The sequence below is a fragment of the Lepisma saccharinum genome, chromosome 1 (assembly GCF_977018435.1).
Source record: "Lepisma saccharinum chromosome 1, izLepSacc3.1, whole genome shotgun sequence".
NCBI classification, from domain to species: domain Eukaryota; kingdom Metazoa; phylum Arthropoda; class Insecta; order Zygentoma; family Lepismatidae; genus Lepisma; species Lepisma saccharinum.
The window spans coordinates 209,587,315-209,608,125 of NC_139229.1; the positions used below are offsets into that span (position 1 = coordinate 209,587,315).

Genomic DNA, 20,811 nt, shown 5'->3' on the forward strand with positions numbered 1-20,811 from the left:
GCCATGTGGGAGGTCCTCTCTCAAGTAATGATTACTTTCCGGTTCGAAAATAAGGTTTACAACTTAGAAGCAATATCATAATGTAAAATGCCTATTTTGTGTAGTGAAACAGCAATAATGAAACAACTTGAAAGAACGTTACTCATACCTGATGATTATTTGTTACAAGTTTCTGCAGTAAATAATCCTATGTCTTTCGTTATAATTTTCCAAATTTTTAGTCGCTTTTCTGTCTCTTTATGCTAATCAGGACAAAGAGAGAATAAATGGTGATTAAAGAAAATTAATGAGTAGAAACTTACAAAGGAACACTCCCATGAAAGGATTCGAACCCGGAGTCGTGATTGGCGGATAATGTGAATGGCCACTCAGCGCAAAGTGAAGATCAACATACAAGGTTGTATTATAGCGAGTGCAGCAAGTTTGAGATTGTACTTTACAGCGTAAAGTTTAGTATTTGCTCCAAGAACATAATTAGTGTTCATTTTTATTAAAACTAATTTTCCCTTGCCTTGCGTGAGAACTGGTTGATTTTAAACTATATTCTTAAGTTTGACATTAGTTTTAAGTTTAAGAATATTTTCATTACGGTACAATGCTTTTAAGATAAGATCTCTAGTTCACATGAAGGCCATACATTGAGATTTAAATATTGCGATATCTTTCTTGCACCACTAATGATACCTAGGGATGGTTAGGTCTTTGAATTCCAAGAAATTCTCCAAGTCCTGAATGCGTATCTCTTGAGAAAAGACACCATTGTAAACAACAAATAGCCACATGAATGACTACAGCAGGGGCACCTTTCGCTTTCAATTTGGCATGCTGTGAGGCGGTACCGGAATTTTCCAGTCACTCACCTTTCCAAGAAATTAAATACACCTAGGCCATTCTCCCTCGCATCACTTCTTAGCGATAAGCCCTCTCTACTTCAGTGGTCTACACTTCGTCTGGAAACGGAATCAGAATCAGTTGTGTTCGATTTCCACTGATATTAGTCGGAAATAAAGTCGATTTCGACTGAAATTAATCGTGTGACTATTTCGACTAATATTAAATGTGAGAAAATTTACTAATGTTGCGAAGTACTTACTTAAAAAAATAATTCTCTGCGTCCAAAGATCATGTGTCGCTCTAACTGGTTTCGTGATCTGATGCGTCAATGCGTTAATGCGACGATTGCGAGATGAAATATTATGCTTTCATAGTGTTAAGCCTTGTCAATCAAGATAGAATCCTCCCCCTCCCCTCAAGTTTTGGCACCCAATCCCATCTATGTTTGAGGGCCTCCCCGATGGCGCAGTGGTAGCGTCGTTGCCTTGTAATCAAGGTTCAATACCCGGTTGAGGCACAAGTGGTTCCGATTCCACTGTAAACTGTAGGTCCAGTCCCGATTAGCCTTTCTGTGCATAAAGTGGACTTAAAACATCAATCAATCAATCAATCAAAACCATCTATGTTTGACTATCAATTAACCAATCATGATAATTAGATGTATAGAAAATGATATATTTTTAAATTAAGTATGTGATAGCAATGATACTTATAATGAAGAGCATGTCTGAACTCCACGAACTCTCCCTCAGAGTGCCCAGACATAAAACACGGAGCAAGGAAACTTTCCACACTGCAACGCCCAGACTCTCGCTCATACAACGTTCAATATTCCAAAGGCTACCGAAACAATTCAACAACATCTCAAACCAAGTAGATATATTCACTGCATATTCGTCTTTTATCACCAACTTGAAAAACATTGTACATAAGTAATGCATTGTGTAAATAATCTGTTTACCTTGGTACTGTCTTGTCTTGTTTATTATTTATATTTTGTTTATTTTCTTTTCTTTATTATAATTTTTTAATTTTTTGGTCTTGTTTAGTGTTTAATGTGTTCGTTTTAACACCAGTGTACTTTTTACTGTTGTTTCTTTCCGGTTTAAAATGGCTTCTGCTGTACTGGAAGTTTCAGTAAATAATTAAATGAAAAAAAAAGACATTTTTTCATCGTGAATGCAGTTCGAAGAAAGTCGGGACGGGGATTTAAAACAAGGACACTCTGGGCTGAATCCGGGCGTCTGATAGATATGCATCAATTAAACCTTTAAAGGTTATAATACTAAAATTATAAAATAACCAAATATTGTAGACTGCAGAGTCCTGGAGCCTATCTCGCTTCGCGAACAACCCATTCATTTATGTAAGAATAAAATCGAATTTCTTGCAAAATCTGAAAAATCGTCAATGTTATTTTCGTAGGTTTTACAGCTTCATATTAAAACATTTCATAGTTGGAGGGGGTAAATGACCCCATTGCCCCACCCCTTGAGTATTAGGCTGGACATGGATGTTCTTTTTGATCAATTCGTCCTCATCGTCGTGGTTACCCAAAGTGACATACATCCTCTATCTTTCTTTATTATTATCCTCATTTTACATCGCTTTTATGCCTCTTTAGGCTAATCGGGATGATGAGAATGAATTGTGATTACAGGAAATGGATGAGTGGAAACTTACAAGAAACACCCATGTCCACCACAGGATTCGAACCCGGAGCCGTAAAAGGCGTGAATGTGAATGAACCACCCTGCGCGCTCTGCCACCGATGTTGCTGGCAAATTTGTACCCCATAAGGGGCAGAAAGGTAAATTAACATCTAGCGACTGCAGCAAGTTTGAGATCGTTCTGGACAGCGTATATTTTAGTATTTGCCCCACGAACATAATTAATGTTTATTTTTAATTAAATTAATTTTACCTTACCTTGCATCAGAGCTGGTGGATTGTAAACTCTCTTCTTATATTCGACCGGTTTTTTAAGTTTAAGAATATTTCCATTCCAGTAAAATGCATTTATCATAAACCCTCTAATCCATCTGAAGGTCAGAAATGGATAGTTTTGCTTTTAAAATGTTGCGGTGTCTTTCTTGCACCAACAATGTGCACTGGCCTGTGAATACCAAGAAACTCTCGGAACTATGAATGTGTATCCCTTCAGAGAAAACAAAAATAGCGACATGAATGACGGTAGGCATCGCCCCCTGGAGGTAGGGGGGGATAGAGATACAGCAGGGTCAGCTTTCCCTTTGCATACCAGCTCTGTCGCGGTATCAAGGGATAAAAGATTCCAGTCACTGACCTTTCCAAGAAATACCTACCTGCTTTGCTTCCCTTCTTGACAATAAGCCCTCTGCTCAAGTAGTCGATTGTTCGTCTGGAAATGAGACATGTTCGGTCATTTCGACTAATATTAGTCGGAATGTTCCCGACTGAAATCAGTCGAAACGTTTCCGACTAATATTAGTCGAAATGTTTCCGACTAATATTAGTCGGAATGTTTCCGACTAATATTAGTCGGAATGTTTCCGACTAATATTAGTCGAACGACTAATCCGACTAATATTAGTCGAACGACTAATTCGACTAATATTAGTCGAACGACTAATTCGACTAATATTAGTCGACTAATTCGACTAATATTAGTCGACTAATTCGACTAATATTAGTCGACTAATTTTTTCAGTCGACTAATTTTCATTAGTCGATAATTTTTTCGATGGTTTTAATAATCGACTAATCGACTAATATTAGTCGACTAATGCCCATCACTACTTGAAGGTAGCTTATGGGAATTAGAGCATGGCAAATCAACGTGATTCAGGAAAACCGGAAGTTGGTGGACGCCATATTGAAAAATGTTACTTCTTAAGATAGATAAGTGAAATTCGGCTTGAAGGTAGCTTATGGGAATTAGAGCATGGCAAATCAACGTGATTCAGGAAAACCGGAAGTTGGTGGACGCCATATTGAAAAATGTTACTTCTTAAGATAGAGAAGTGAAATTCGGCTTGAAGGTAGCTTATGGGAATTAGAGCATGGCAAATCAACGTGATTCCGGAAAACCGGAAGTTGGTGGACGCCATATTGAAAAATGTTACTTCTTAAGATAGAGAAGTGAAATTCGGCTTGAAGGTAGCTTATGGGAATTAGAGCATGGCAAATCAACGTGATTCCGGAAAACCAGAAATTGGTGGACGCCATATTGAAAAATGTTACTTCTTAAGATAGAGAAGTGAAATTCGGCTTGAAGGTAGCTTATGGGAATTAGAGCATGGCAAATCAACATGATTCCGGAAAACCGGAAGCTGGTGGACGCCATATTGAAAAATGTTACTTCTTAAGATAGATAAGTGAAATTCGGCTTGAAGGTAGCTTATGGGAATTAGAGCATGGCAAATCAACGTGATTCAGGAAAACCGGAAGTTGGTGGACGCCATATTGAAAAATGTTACTTCTTAAGATAGAGAAGTGAAATTCGGCTTGAAGGTAGCTTATGGGAATTAGAGCATGGCAAATCAACGTGATTCCGGAAAACCGGAAGTTGGTGGACGCCATATTGAAAAATGTTACTTCTTAAGATAGAGAAGTGAAATTCGGCTTGAAGGTAGCTTATGGGAATTAGAGCATGGCAAATCAACGTGATTCGGGAAAACCAGAAATTGGTGGACGCCATATTGAAAAATGTTACTTCTTAAGATAGAGAAGTGAAATTCGGCTTGAAGGTAGCTTATGGGAATTAGAGCATGGCAAATCAACATGATTCCGGAAAACCGGAAGCTGGTGGACGCCATATTGAAAAATGTTACTTCTTAAGATAGAGAAGTGAAATTCGGCTTGAAGGTAGCTTATGGGAATTAGAGCATGGCAAATCAACGTGATTCCGGAAAACCGGAAGTTGGTGGACGCCATATTGAAAAATGTTACTTCTTAAGATAGAGAAGTGAAATTCGGCTTGAAGGTAGCTTATGGGAATTAGAGCATGGCAAATCAACGTGATTCCGGAAAACCGGAAGTTGGTGGACGCCATATTGAAAAATGTTACTTCTTAAGATAGAGAAGTGAAATTCGGCTTGAAGGTAGCTTATGGGAATTAGAGCATGGCAAATCAACATGATGTGGAAAACCGGAAGTTGATGGACGCCATATTGAAAAATGTTACTTCTTAAGATAGAGGAGTGAAATTCGGTTTTATGATATGGATATTACTGCATTGGAAATCAACATGATTAGGGAAAACCGGACGTTAAAGGAAAAATTTACTTTAATATTCCTCTTTGCTTTGGTGATTGCTTATGTTAATTAGAACATGGTCAATTTATATGATATTATAAAACCGAAAGTCGATGGACGGCATAATGAAAAATGCAATTTATTAAGATGAAGAAGTAAAATTCGGTTAGATTATTGCGCTTACTAATTCGAACATGGACAATGCATATGCTGTCTGTAAAACTGGAAGTTGATAGACGCCATGTTGAAAAAGAAATACATTTGAGTGTCGATTTAGTTTTTATTTATTAAAAATTAAATATGAATTCCATCAAACTCAGGTTTTCCAGAATCATGTTCATTTGTCATGCTCTAATTCCCATCCAACCAAATTTCACTCCTCTGTCTTAAGAAGTAACGTTTTTCAATATGGCGTCCACCAAATTCCGGTTTTCCACAATCATGTTGATTTTCCATGCTGTAATTTCCATAATCTACCATCAAACCAAATTTCACATTTTTCAATATGGCGTCCACCAACTTCCGGTTTTCCACAATCATGTTTATTTGCCATGCACTAATTACCATAAGTTACCATTAAACCGAATTTCACTCGTATATCTTAAGGAATAGCATTTTTCAATATGGCGTCCATCAACTTCCGGTCTTCCACAATCATGTTGATTTAACATGCACTAATTAGCAAGATCTACCACCAAATCGAATTTCACTTCTCTATCTTAAGAAGTAACGTTTTTCAATATGGCGTCCATGAACTCCCGGTTTTCCACAATCATGTCAATTTGCCATGCTCTAATTCACATAAGCTACCGTCAAACCGAATATCACGTCTCTTTAAAAGTAACATTTTTCAATATGGCATCCATCAACTTCCTGTTTTCCACAATCATGTTGATTTAACATGCACTAATTAGCAAGATCTACCACCAAATCGAATTTCACTTCTCTATCTTAAGAAGTAACGTTTTTCAATATGGCGTCCATGAACTTCCGGTTTTCCACAATCATGTCAATTTGCCATGCTCTAATTCACATAAGCTACCGTCAAACCGAATTTCACTTCTCTATCTTAAGAAGTAACATTTTTCAATATGGCGTCCATCAACTTCCGGTTTTCCACAATCATGTTGATTTAACATGCACTAATTAGCAAGATCTACCACCAAACCGAATTTCACTTCTCTATCATAAGAAGTAACATTTTTCAATATGGCGTCCAGCAACTTCCGGTTTTCCACAATCATGTTGATTTGCCATACACGAATTAGCATATGCTACCGTCAAACCGAATTTCACGTCTCTTTCTTAAGAAGTAACATATTTCAATATGGCGTCCATGAACTTCCGGTTTTCCACAATCATGTCAATTTTTCATGCTCTAATTCACATAAGCTTCCGTCAAACCGAATTTCACTTCTCTATCTTAAGAAGTAACATTTTTCAATATGGCGTCCATCAACTTCCGGTTTTCCACAATCATGTTGATTTAACATGCACTAATTAGCAAGATCTACCACCAAACCGAATTTCACTTCTCTATCTTAAGAAGTGACATTTTTCAATATGGCGTCTAATTTCCAGTTTTACCAAAATAATTTTGATTGGCAATGCCAGGTCAACCCGAATTTCAGATCTGTAACTTAGATGGTAACATTTCTCAATATGGCGTACATTAACATTTCTTTTTTTTCCACATGTATTATTAGTTGGTAATATTCTAATTACATAAACTATCATCATGTCGAACTTTCAATATCTTGCTTGAAAATATTTCTTTTAAATATGTTCACCTTGAACCCAATATTACGTGTATTGGTTATATAAAAGTAACATTATTAATAGCAAATCTCACGATTCCATATTTATTTATATATATACAATTTGTATTTTATTGCCTACAACCTCAATTAATATTAGTTCTTATCGATTTTTCAAGAATTCAACAATGAAAGTTTTAAAATGAAGAGTTACGTGACATATATTTTCTGATCCATTCAATACCCATTTGATTTGCTGAAAATAGGTTTTGTTACAATTGTACCCGATCCTAAAGTTCAGATATACCCATCATGAATTTGTACCGGTATGATTCTAAGGAGAGGTATGTACCGTAACGGAACCGGCATTCAGATAAGGAACAAGTTCCATGCTTTCTGGTAGGGGTATTTTAACGTTCCACTCTGTGTACCCAAAGCTGTCGTCCCCGAAGCACTCTCGGGTAGGAACGGAACAGTATAGCAGAAGCGTTACTGTTTGCCTTACCAAGAGGTTCTGGTATTTTCCTTGGAACGGTCCACAGCACTTGGGCCGGTACGCGGTACCCGGTACGGAAATAACGCGGAACGGTGACAAATACCAATGAATTGCGTTACGTTACAGGTCCCTGGTTTGGATCCCACTTTAAACTGTAAGTCCAGTCCCGATTAGCCTTACTGTGGATAAAGTGGACTTAGAACACCAAATCAAACAAACAATCACGTCCCTCTCGATGTGAGGAAGTTGCTCTCATGTATCTGCGGATCAGTCACTACCATTTCAGCCATTCCCACTTACTACATAATAGGGATCTACCTTTGTGATTGTCATGCAGTGTTAATTTAAGTATCAAACACATCTGTCTTGATTCTATACAACTGAAGCATAGACTTATGTTCCCAAACGATTTGACCTCCATGTTGGGTGAAGGTAATTGAATTTCTATGCTGGACATCAAATTAAGCTTGCTTGTAATTTACCATGCCTTTTCAATGTTTTTGTGTTTGTCTCGTGCAGACCCCAATGCAGACTTGCACTTTTACCTTGCAGGGAGATTTACCACCCCGGGTTTTAATGTTAGGCATGGTTCTTAGCTAAGAGGATTACTCCTTGCATCTTGAGACTGGTACAAATAGCCTAAAGTGCTGACGCTACCATTCCAAATTTTAATAAATAAACAAATAAATACATTGTCATTTACTTCCGAAAGGATTCTTAATTTTACCTGGTGACTATTTCATTGTTGTAATTACGTACTACTAGTGCTACTGGTTGGTACAAAATTTACAATTTATACCCAGTGGAGGCACATGGCACAGTGGATCCCACTTTAAACTGTAGGTCCAGTCCCGATTAGCCTTCCTGTGCATAAAGTGTACTTAAAACAACAAATCAATCAATCAAAATTTACAATTTGAAAGTAAAGTTTCAGGATAAAATTAATGATTTACAACTTTTCATGCAATTGCTTGCATGTGCAGACCAAATTCTCGACTGCTAATGACACCAAGATTATACACCACTAAAAGGTTACTTTTTCCATTTCACTCATAAAATCAATATCCCAGCCTTATGAAGCACTGAACATGATTCCTGTTGATCACCCTGACTTTTTTTTCTTAAACTTTTCTGAAAATAAAATTCACTCCGACTTGAGCCATTAATTAAATTTTCTGTATGGATGAAACGCTAAAATATCTTAATAGACATGGTTTGGTAATGCAGGAAATTTGGTGCAGTTTTTATAGTTATGAGTGATCCAAGTTAGAGTTGGCCAGCTTTTGAAACACTATATTTTCTGTTTCTCTTGAATTAGTTCCCTAAGATGATCCTCACGATTGGTGTAAATTTAGATTTTATACAAGCAACTAGCTTAATTTTCTTACTTTGTAGTTTCTGTCTGCATTTTTCCGTCTGGCATTGCAAGTTTACTTACAGTCATATTCCTGGCAGTAGTATAAATATAATGAGAATTGTAATTATGTTATATACATGTAGTGTATCTGCATGTGTGACAGGTAATGTGGCCATTAGAAAGATTTACGTAGTTAATTGCTGTACTTTTTGCATGTGCATGCTTGCATAATAAGCAAATAAATTACTTTTGCTTTTATATTGTTACATTGGCTTCATAGGCTGCTGTCTGTATATACAATAGATTGCAATAGCTTTAGTGTCTGTTATAGTTTATTAGAATATTTGTATAGAACGGTAGTATAAGAGTATTTGAACATTATGTGAAAAATGTTCCTTGCAGGTGTTAAGTCATACGAAACAATGATTGGTCTCATGTTGCTAAATGCGAGGACTAAATACTTTGAACTATGTGAAGTGACAGTGGTGTTACTATTTGGATTTCATAATAATTAGTGATCTACTGAAGAGCATGGAAATACAAAATATCTTCCTGTATTTCTTTAAGTAATGATAGTGTCAATGAGCTTTGCTTGAGGTATTGCTCTTCCAAAAATCATATTGGTACATAATCTATTCACACAGGTGAGTGGATTAGAATAGGTTACCTCTAACTGCCAAAGGATATCTTCAGATGTAAGGTATTGGTAGATGTCAAAGGTGGGTTGATCGCAACCATTGTGGAGCTCTTGTGTATATATATGCATTGTATGTTTTCAATGTAGCATACATGCGACAAGCATGGCTGTTCCCGAGAATTTGTCTCAGGTCGAAGTTTACCTGATATCTACATAAAAACAGAATGAATGCAGTTCTAGATAAGACAAGATGCAGGTGCAAAAGCAAAGTATTATTAGTTGGTAATATTCTAATTACATAAACTATCATCATGTCGAACTTTCAATATCTTGCTTGAAAATATTTCTTTTAAATATGTTCACCTTGAACCCAATATTACGTGTATTGGTTATATAAAAGTAACATTATTAATAGCAAATCTCACGATTCCATATTTATTTATATATATACAATTTGTATTTTATTGCCTACAACCTCAATTAATATTAGTTCTTATCGATTTTTCAAGAATTCAACAATGAAAGTTTTAAAATGAAGAGTTACGTGACATATATTTTCTGATCCATTCAATACCCATTTGATTTGCTGAAAATAGGTTTTGTTACAATTGTACCCGATCCTAAAGTTCAGATATACCCATCATGAATTTGTACCGGTATGATTCTAAGGAGAGGTATGTACCGTAACGGAACCGGCATTCAGATAAGGAACAAGTTCCATGCTTTCTGGTAGGGGTATTTTAACGTTCCACTCTGTGTACCCAAAGCTGTCGTCCCCGAAGCACTCTCGGGTAGGAACGGAACAGTATAGCAGAAGCGTTACTGTTTGCCTTACCAAGAGGTTCTGGTATTTTCCTTGGAACGGTCCACAGCACTTGGGCCGGTACGCGGTACCCGGTACGGAAATAACGCGGAACGGTGACAAATACCAATGAATTGCGTTACGTTACAGGTCCCTGGTTTGGATCCCACTTTAAACTGTAAGTCCAGTCCCGATTAGCCTTACTGTGGATAAAGTGGACTTAGAACACCAAATCAAACAAACAATCACGTCCCTCTCGATGTGAGGAAGTTGCTCTCATGTATCTGCGGATCAGTCACTACCATTTCAGCCATTCCCACTTACTACATAATAGGGATCTACCTTTGTGATTGTCATGCAGTGTTAATTTAAGTATCAAACACATCTGTCTTGATTCTATACAACTGAAGCATAGACTTATGTTCCCAAACGATTTGACCTCCATGTTGGGTGAAGGTAATTGAATTTCTATGCTGGACATCAAATTAAGCTTGCTTGTAATTTACCATGCCTTTTCAATGTTTTTGTGTTTGTCTCGTGCAGACCCCAATGCAGACTTGCACTTTTACCTTGCAGGGAGATTTACCACCCCGGGTTTTAATGTTAGGCATGGTTCTTAGCTAAGAGGATTACTCCTTGCATCTTGAGACTGGTACAAATAGCCTAAAGTGCTGACGCTACCATTCCAAATTTTAATAAATAAACAAATAAATACATTGTCATTTACTTCCGAAAGGATTCTTAATTTTACCTGGTGACTATTTCATTGTTGTAATTACGTACTACTAGTGCTACTGGTTGGTACAAAATTTACAATTTATACCCAGTGGAGGCACATGGCACAGTGGATCCCACTTTAAACTGTAGGTCCAGTCCCGATTAGCCTTCCTGTGCATAAAGTGTACTTAAAACAACAAATCAATCAATCAAAATTTACAATTTGAAAGTAAAGTTTCAGGATAAAATTAATGATTTACAACTTTTCATGCAATTGCTTGCATGTGCAGACCAAATTCTCGACTGCTAATGACACCAAGATTATACACCACTAAAAGGTTACTTTTTCCATTTCACTCATAAAATCAATATCCCAGCCTTATGAAGCACTGAACATGATTCCTGTTGATCACCCTGACTTTTTTTTCTTAAACTTTTCTGAAAATAAAATTCACTCCGACTTGAGCCATTAATTAAATTTTCTGTATGGATGAAACGCTAAAATATCTTAATAGACATGGTTTGGTAATGCAGGAAATTTGGTGCAGTTTTTATAGTTATGAGTGATCCAAGTTAGAGTTGGCCAGCTTTTGAAACACTATATTTTCTGTTTCTCTTGAATTAGTTCCCTAAGATGATCCTCACGATTGGTGTAAATTTAGATTTTATACAAGCAACTAGCTTAATTTTCTTACTTTGTAGTTTCTGTCTGCATTTTTCCGTCTGGCATTGCAAGTTTACTTACAGTCATATTCCTGGCAGTAGTATAAATATAATGAGAATTGTAATTATGTTATATACATGTAGTGTATCTGCATGTGTGACAGGTAATGTGGCCATTAGAAAGATTTACGTAGTTAATTGCTGTACTTTTTGCATGTGCATGCTTGCATAATAAGCAAATAAATTACTTTTGCTTTTATATTGTTACATTGGCTTCATAGGCTGCTGTCTGTATATACAATAGATTGCAATAGCTTTAGTGTCTGTTATAGTTTATTAGAATATTTGTATAGAACGGTAGTATAAGAGTATTTGAACATTATGTGAAAAATGTTCCTTGCAGGTGTTAAGTCATACGAAACAATGATTGGTCTCATGTTGCTAAATGCGAGGACTAAATACTTTGAACTATGTGAAGTGACAGTGGTGTTACTATTTGGATTTCATAATAATTAGTGATCTACTGAAGAGCATGGAAATACAAAATATCTTCCTGTATTTCTTTAAGTAATGATAGTGTCAATGAGCTTTGCTTGAGGTATTGCTCTTCCAAAAATCATATTGGTACATAATCTATTCACACAGGTGAGTGGATTAGAATAGGTTACCTCTAACTGCCAAAGGATATCTTCAGATGTAAGGTATTGGTAGATGTCAAAGGTGGGTTGATCGCAACCATTGTGGAGCTCTTGTGTATATATATGCATTGTATGTTTTCAATGTAGCATACATGCGACAAGCATGGCTGTTCCCGAGAATTTGTCTCAGGTCGAAGTTTACCTGATATCTACATAAAAACAGAATGAATGCAGTTCTAGATAAGACAAGATGCAGGTGCGAAAGCAAAGTAACCAGATAGAGGGGGAGATGCATAGTTTTGTTTCTATCAATAAGATTGGTTAAACAAAATTAAATAATGTAATTGTTTATTCCCAATTCTGTAATACACAATTAACACTGAACACACTTAAAAAAATTGAAACGTACTGTTTCTTTTCAGGGATATTGTTTTTTTATGTATGTGTACATTAAGGAGATGAATTTATATTGGATTGTTATACTAAACTAAAAAAGATCTCCATGGTGCAACAGACCTGCCAGAGCAGCTTTTTTGTTGGGTCACATGTGGTCAGTGCATCAAGTCCCATCGTCACTGTCAGTTATTAAATTAATTCTATATTGCCCTTATTAGTATTAGAAAAAATCCATAATATACTATCCATACTATATTATGTAACTCTAGTTTCATGTATCACTGAAAAGTAGATTATACGAGGGTCACTATTTATATTTTGAGCCTAACAATGAAAAAACAGGAATTTGGCATTGAAAACTGCTTTATTGTTTTTCGAAGTATTCTCCTTTATGGTCAATACACTTTTGCATTCGTTCGAACCATTTGTCAAAGCAGTTTTTCCAATCTTCTTGAGACACCTCCATAATATAGTTTTTGAACGCATCAACGGCATCTTCCGCCGACGAAAATCGTTGTCCACGCAATTTATTCTTGACATTCGGGAACAAGAAGAAGTCATTGGGAGCCAAATCAGGACTGTATGGCAGATGACCCATCAATTCGATTTTTTGACTGTTCATAAAGTCGGTTGTTAGACGAGATGTGTGACAGCTGGCATTGTCTTGATGAGGAGTGATCCGACGGCGTTTGTTTGTTTTCCGTATTTGACCAAAGACCTCTGGCAAACAAATTGTTGTGTACCATTCAGAGTTGACCGTTCTACGTTCCTCTAAAGGCACAGTTGCCACATGACCAGTTTTCCCGAAAAAAACAGGCGACCATTTGTTTCGATGTGCTTCGAGCACGAACAACTTTTGTTGGATTGGGTTCATCTTGAAACACCCATACAGTCGACTGCTGTTTACGTTCCGGCTCATATGCATATATCCATGATTCGTCACCTGTTACAATCTTATATACGTCTTTTGAAGCACCACGATTGTATTTATTGAGCATTTGTTTGCACCAATTGACGCGACTGTCTTTTTGAGTTTTTGTCAAATTGTGTGGGATCCAACGAGAACATACCTTTCTCACAGCTAAATGATCATGTAATATTTTATATATGCTGGTGGAACTAATGCCTATGGTTGCCTCAATCTCACAGTATGTCACATGACGATCTTGCAGTATTAGGTTTTGCACAGCATCAATGTTTTCTTGAACAACAACTGATTTTGGACGACCTTCGTGAATCTCGTCGGTGAGCGAATGGCGGCCACGATTAAATTCGTTATACCAGCGTTTCACAGTGGCAAAGGATGGGGTTTCATCGCCAAATGTGGAAGTAAGTTGATCGATGCACTCTTGTCTTGATAAGCCACGTCGAAAATCGTAAAAAATCATCGCACGAAAATGTTCACGAGTTAATTCCAATTTATTGTTGTCGCGCAATCTCCAAGGGTACATAAACAACACAAATGAAGCTATTGACAAAACATTTGAAGTACGTTATGGTCAATAATGCCAGACGATTCCGTGCAAACGTCAAATCGTGCCTAACTTCAATCAGTGTTGCCAAGGCTCAAAATATAAATAGTGACCCTCTTATGTATATTTAATTCATATACATATATTTAGCAAGTATCTTAATATATGTTATTTCTTGCAGGTTTGTTTCAGAATCATTTATATTTTCATACTACTTACCATTTTTAATTAGAAATTGTGCTGTTTTCTTTATAGCATAAAATGTGTTTATATCTGTCTCTCATACTATGTGTAAGTTTTCCCTTTAATCTTGTTATGCTGGACAGTCTTATCGAAGTATTAGAAGCAGATGATAAATTTAGCTAATCAAATTTTATATTTTTAATATGCACAGAATTTATCAATGAAGAGAGAATTTGTTATATATATATATATATATATATATACACATAAAAATTTTTAAAAAATATTAAATTACTTGGCTGAAGTTTTAAAAGTGAAGGATTTTTAGATGCAGGGTACAAATAAAGATTGATTTTTGTGTAGCATGACAGGTAAGGTAAAGGTAAAGTTCCCCGTGCCATGAAGGCACATTTAGGGGATATGAAGGTAGGACACCCCCCCCCACATTCTCGATCTCACCATTTTGGAGGTGATGTGATCAGCACTATGCTCCGGCTACCTTTACCTCCAGGGTTGCATTGATTTGAGGCTTGGTGAGCCCTGGAACCATTTTATGTGGGGACATGGCTGGAAAAATTCCAGCCTTAGATCACCCACCCCAGGAATCGAACCCGGGTCTCCTGCATGGCAGTCAGTTGCCCTACTGACTAGACCACCGTGGCTCATAGCGTGACAGATCACAGAATTTTAAATAATGAATTACAATAATTCCAAAGATATTTTTTTTATTTATTTGTAGAAAATGTATTTAAAAATCCAAGTATACGTATTACAGTCGTGCCAAATTATGCTATGTGGTTAGTTATATATTTTATACGATCATATTTCAAAAACTATTGTTTTTTTTTCATTTCATGGTCTTTTTCAAAGCATGTTTACTTCAGTAGAGGGTCATTTGCAGATGTTGACCTGGGGCTGTAGTGCCCTTTTAAATCCAGACTTCATTGTATTTCTTCTTTTGTCATGTGCACAGTGAATAATAATTAATATTAGGTGGCACATTTATGTATGCTAATGAAGTGATATTAATGCAAACACCCTTTCACATGTGCTGATCAGATCAGTTATACACTTTTCTCCCTATTTGCAGTAAACATAATGGTAATGTGGAAATAATTTATTTTGAGACTTGAGCTGAGCCAATATCACTTTGAACTGATGCCAGTACCATTACTCTCACCAGTTCCCACTGGCATCAGTTCAAAGTGATATTGGCTATGCATTTTTTGTAATATTTAGATTTTTCGAAAGTGTCTTGTGTCATTTGTGCAGATCCTGGAAAAGCATCAGCTGGTATTGGTAATCTCAGTTCTATTGGAAACAAAACATTATAAAATACTTGTCAGCACAAAAAATAAACCTCAATATCCAAAATAGTATTTGTGTAAAATTAATTAATAAATATTTGAAGGTGCAGTGAATTTGGTATAAAAAGTAATGGATAAGTATATGCTCGGTAATTTACTTTTATGTAAATGAAAAGTCTTGCATGTTTTACAGTTATTATTGTGTGATGTATAAGTAAGAGGAATGTGTGTCTACGTGTTATGTTCTGTGTATATTGCTAGTGCTTGTAATTACTTTTTTGTTTCTCTAGATGGAGAAAAATGTTTATGAAGCAATGAGCAGCATGATTTTGATGTATTTTCCCTTGGGGGAGAATGCATGAAGATAATATTGCTGGTACTTCAGGTAATGTTTTGTCTGATTAAGTATTGGGAAATTTTTATTTAATCAAGTAGCGATAGTATTGAGAACTGCTTGCATTTTACAGCCTTGTTTTTACAAATAGTAATGTAGAGGTACATAATAGTTGATTAGTGTAGTTTTCTTTGCAGTAGTGCGTGATGATTGTTGTAGTTTGTTTGCTAGTACATTTATTCGAGACATTGTAAATGCAAAATGATGAACAGAAACTAACTTCTTCTTGATGGAAGTAATGTTTTTTTTTCTAGTTACCTTACTTTGTTTTTATGGAAGTATTTTTTTTTTCTAGTTACCTTACTTTGTTTTTATGGAAGTAATGTTTTTCTAGTTACCTTACTTTCATTTCTGCTACAGACTTAATTTTATTTCTCAGATATATTTTTTAATATTATTTTTCAGATATTTTTCCCCAACCTTAGCCACGTACACATACTTTTAATTTAAGCTTAGCTCACACCACATGCCATCACCATTAATATAATAAAAGGTACCCAACCACCTTGGCACGCTGTAATGTTTTTACCCTATATTTCGGCAAGTTCAATTGCTTCTTAAGGAACACAAACACTTACATGTAGACAGCAGCATTAAAAATAAAGGCCACATGTTTTTATCTTCATCTTTTACATGTAATGCTACAACTATTGTAACCATCCTATGGATACCTATTTTGAATACTTTTAACGCTGCTGTATCTGAAATGTAAGTGTTTCTGTCAAAAAAATCTATCACTGAAGAAGCCAAATGAACTTGACAAGATATACAATAACAACCTTACTTAACCTTAATACCTTTTATTATCGTACTTATTTTAAATTTAACATTGTCAACTTGTAATTAAAAGAGGTGTAATATTAGAATCCCGAATACCTATTCAATGAGTATAAATGCTAACTTGTTTGGGCTTCCCTGATGGCATAGTGGTAAAGTTATTGCCTTCTAATCAAGGGGTCCCGGGTTTGGTACCCAGTGAAGGCACATAGTGGTTCGGATCCTACTCGTACTTTAAACTGCGGGTTCAGTCCCGATTAGCCTTGCCTTTGCATAAAGTGGACTTAAAACAAAAAGTCAAAACTCAACCATGTGTTCTGGGGACAAAAGTAAAGGCAGATTACACTCGCCTTCACTACCCCACATCCTTTTTTTTTCACATACACAACACGTGTGTCTTTGCCCAAATAAAAAAAAAAACTTCAAATTCTTTCATTTCAATTTCTCATGTAGAAATCTCCTACAATAATTGGTTTATCATTCCTTGTTGCAGTTTTTGAGAAAGTTTCGTAATTAATGACCTGGATATATTACTTAATTTGACTGTAATTATGTATTATGCACCGTTGTGATTTTTAAAAAAATAATTATTTGTTAACCATTAGGCAATTTATGACAATTATCACATAAAACGTCATGCCACAACGATACTTGCTTTCCTCCCTGTAATCAACATATATTACTGTTCAGTTTCCCCTTATTAACACCCTTTACAGGTGAACTTGGTTATCTGGGAGTGTATGTGTGTGTTCATATACATGTACCCTACCTAAATTTATGAAATTATAGACACCTTGGCCAGAGGAAATTAGCCTTAGACAAATTTGCATGGCATATTAAACCTTGACTTTTTTGTGCAAGTAGAGGAAATTTAGTTTTTTTTTAAAAAAAAAAATAACTCTCATAACATAACCAAATTTCTTCAGACTGTATAACTGCACTGAAGAGAACATAGAAACAGTGTAACCTTGTACCTTATGTTTTTGCATAGATAATATGTTAATCAGATGAATGCAATGTAGAAAATTCTGTGCATTCCCTTGAATTTGTTTCTTTCAAATGAAAAAAATTCAAATGTCTTTAGCCTGATAAACTCTTTTTTAAAGTTAAGAGAAAATAGGTAATTTTCAGGTGACCTTGGAAAAAAAATGGTTGATCTCTTAAATAACATGAATTCATGTGATTTGATATTAAACTTAATATGTAGTGTTCCAAAATGCTGATGTAGAACATACAGTACAGCTCGTTTCCTCATAATTTGCAAGCTTTTGTGAGATTCTTGCAACTCTATTGTAAATATTGTCTATTTAACTCCAGTGTTGTCTTGCTTCATAAAAAAGGCAAAGAAAATGCCTATTTAGCTTTTTTCTCTCTTTTGAAAATGGCTTATATGCTTCAGTAAAACTAGCTCATGTATTTCAGCTCAATTTCTAGGCTTCTTTCTTCAGTAGGGTTAAATATTGAAATGTTTAAGTATAACCAGATGACTCTGAATTGTATCTTGATGTGTTTCCTTTTGCTTTATTCTTGAAGCTCCCGAGCCTACAAGTCATTCACCAAAGACTAGGTTGAACTGGAAACATAAGCTGGTGATTGTGCTTGTAGCATCACATGTTGGTTTGCAGCTCTTCCTTCCATATTCTCACTTTATTACAAAGGTAAGTAGAACCTAGGAAACTTTTGAAGAAAAACATTATCTAAAAATCTAAATATTTTTACTGACAACTTTTAGCATTGCACACATTTGCCTCCCCGATGGCGCAGTGGTAGCGTCGTTGCCTTGTAATCAAGGGGTCCCAGGTTCGATACCCGGTGGAGGCACGTAGTGGTTCGGATCCTACTTTAAACTGTAGGTCCAGTCCCGATTAGCCTTAATGTGCATAAAGTGGACTTAAAACACCAAATCAATCCAATAGCATTGCACACTTGTAACTTTTAGGTGGTAAAAACTTTTCTTGTTTGTAATTTTCTTGTGTGATCAATAGAGGTATGCATATTTTGTTTTTGATGGAATCATGAAATATGAAATCACACACTGTAATGTTCCTTTTACATGTTTTTGAAAAATGTGAGGTGCATTTTCCTACCATGTTTTGTCACGAAATGATGCGAAGTGAACTACAAAATCCAAAATAAACTGTTAAACATGAAATTTAGAGTTTATTTACAGACATGGCACTGCCTGAAGACTGAATTATCCTGTGAATTATGCAAATCACAAAAAAATAATTAATTCTGCTGTAAATATTTGAGAAGCAAAAATGTACTCCTTTGCACAGAAGTAAACTGAATATTCTGATAACTACAAATGTGCTATTAGAAGGGAAATATTTATTTTGTGTAAAAAATATAGTTTTTAAATCAAATTTAGGGTTATATTCACCACTTTAACACCGAAATGCCATTTTATATACTGCTTTTGATCCCGAAATGTGCCCAGTTTTTGTACCAAATTCTTGATCTTTTATTCACCATAAATATGTTGCTCTAGTGATTAATTTCCAGAACAAAATGTAAGTGAAGCAACAAAATTCTAAACATGAAATCTTATCAGCTACTGAAAATAAGTAATGGAAAGAGGTGAAGCTAATCCCTGTGCTTTGCATCATGCTATGAACAACATAGAGAGGGGGGCTCATGCACATTCTCAATCTCAGCCATTTTAGAGGTGATTTGATCAGCACCATGCTCTGGCTGCCTTTATTACCTTTACAGGTTGCCTCAAGGTAAACTGCAGAGTAGCTTTATGCACGGATATTGTCAGAAAAATTACCTCTTAAAATCACTCGCCAAGGTAATTGAACCCAGCTTTCCTGCATGGTAGTCAGATGGCTTACTAAGTTAGGTCATTATAAACATTGCAGTCCCATGCACTGGTTCAGTTGTCATAATAACTGTACCAAAACCTTAATATATTTGAATAACTATCTCAGTAATTTTTCCCATCAGATTTTGGATGTTTAAACGTGTTTTTATTGTTTTGATTAGATTATTTATTTATTTATTTATTTATTTACTTCTTCTTTTGGATGGCGAAGTTAAGGCACAAGCCTTTTCTTACACTTAACCATCTCTACTTCACATTTTACAAATTTAGTTGAAATATCTAACAGTTTGCGAAATATAAAAGATCAAAATACCAAAGAAAATAAAAAAACACCAAAAGAGAAAAAAACACAAAAAGAAAGAAGAAAAACACAAAAAACAAAAAAACAAAGACAAAACACAAAAATACACATATATGCTGTAAGAAACGTAAAAAATGCACGTACAGCATGAACACACACATAACAAAAATACTTAAAATACAGAAAAGTCGGTCGATGTTTGGCCTGCAAATTTAGACCAAGAAAGGTTTCATTCTATTTTCTTTCCTTGTTTTCAGTACTGGTAAGTTGCCTCCAGAAGATGCTTTCTTAATTTTGATTTGAAATTGCCGAGAGAAGAAGAGTTTCTTATGTCATTAGGGAGGTCGTTCCACGCTCTGGTGGCAGTGACAGTGAAGGAATTTTCGTAAAATGCTGTCTTGTGGGAGGGGATGGTGAGCAGGGAGTTGTTTCGTGAACGGGTAGCAAAGGTGTGTGCTGCGCTTAGGGGTTGAAATCGTGAAAGTAGGTAGGGGGGTTCTCTTGAATGCACTATTTTGTAGAGCGCTGTAAGAGCATGGAAGCGACGGCATGTTGAAAGGTCGAACCAGCCTAGGTCTTTGAAACCCGGGGTAAGGTGGTCAAAATGATTGATGTTATAAATAAAACGTACACATGCATTTTGTATTCGCTGTAGACGTCTTGCTAGTTCACCGTTGAGGTCAACATACGTCAAGTCGCAGTAGTCTATTTGCGACAAAACTAGCGATTCCACAAGTGTTTTCTTTACCTCTTGTGGTAAGATGTTTTTTAGGCGGTACAGTGAGTGTAATGCTGCGTAAGATTTTTTGCATATGGCCTTCACATGGTCACTCCAGGTGAGGTTTTCGTCCACAACAATTCCCAGGTCTTTGACCGAAAGTGATAGTGAAATGGGTTTTCCGTCTACAAGAATGTCCGGGATGGAGGATTTCGCTGTTGTGAATATGAGGTGCCGTGAGCCAATTAAAATATATTTAGTTTTCTCAGCATTTACTCGTAGACCGTTTGCCTGAGACCA

At 35.9% G+C, this 20,811-nt stretch overlaps 1 protein-coding gene across 1 annotated transcript in view; it reads left to right on the top strand.

Annotated features, from left to right (window-relative positions):
- Positions 1 to 20,811, top strand: part of GC (gamma-glutamyl carboxylase) — a 105,036-nt gene that overhangs the window by 52,367 nt on the left and 31,858 nt on the right. The window contains exon 8 of the mRNA XM_083111634.1: positions 18,199 to 18,323. Coding sequence (XP_082967760.1) covers positions 18,199 to 18,323 — 125 coding nt within the window. The remainder of the gene's footprint in view (positions 1 to 18,198; positions 18,324 to 20,811) is intronic.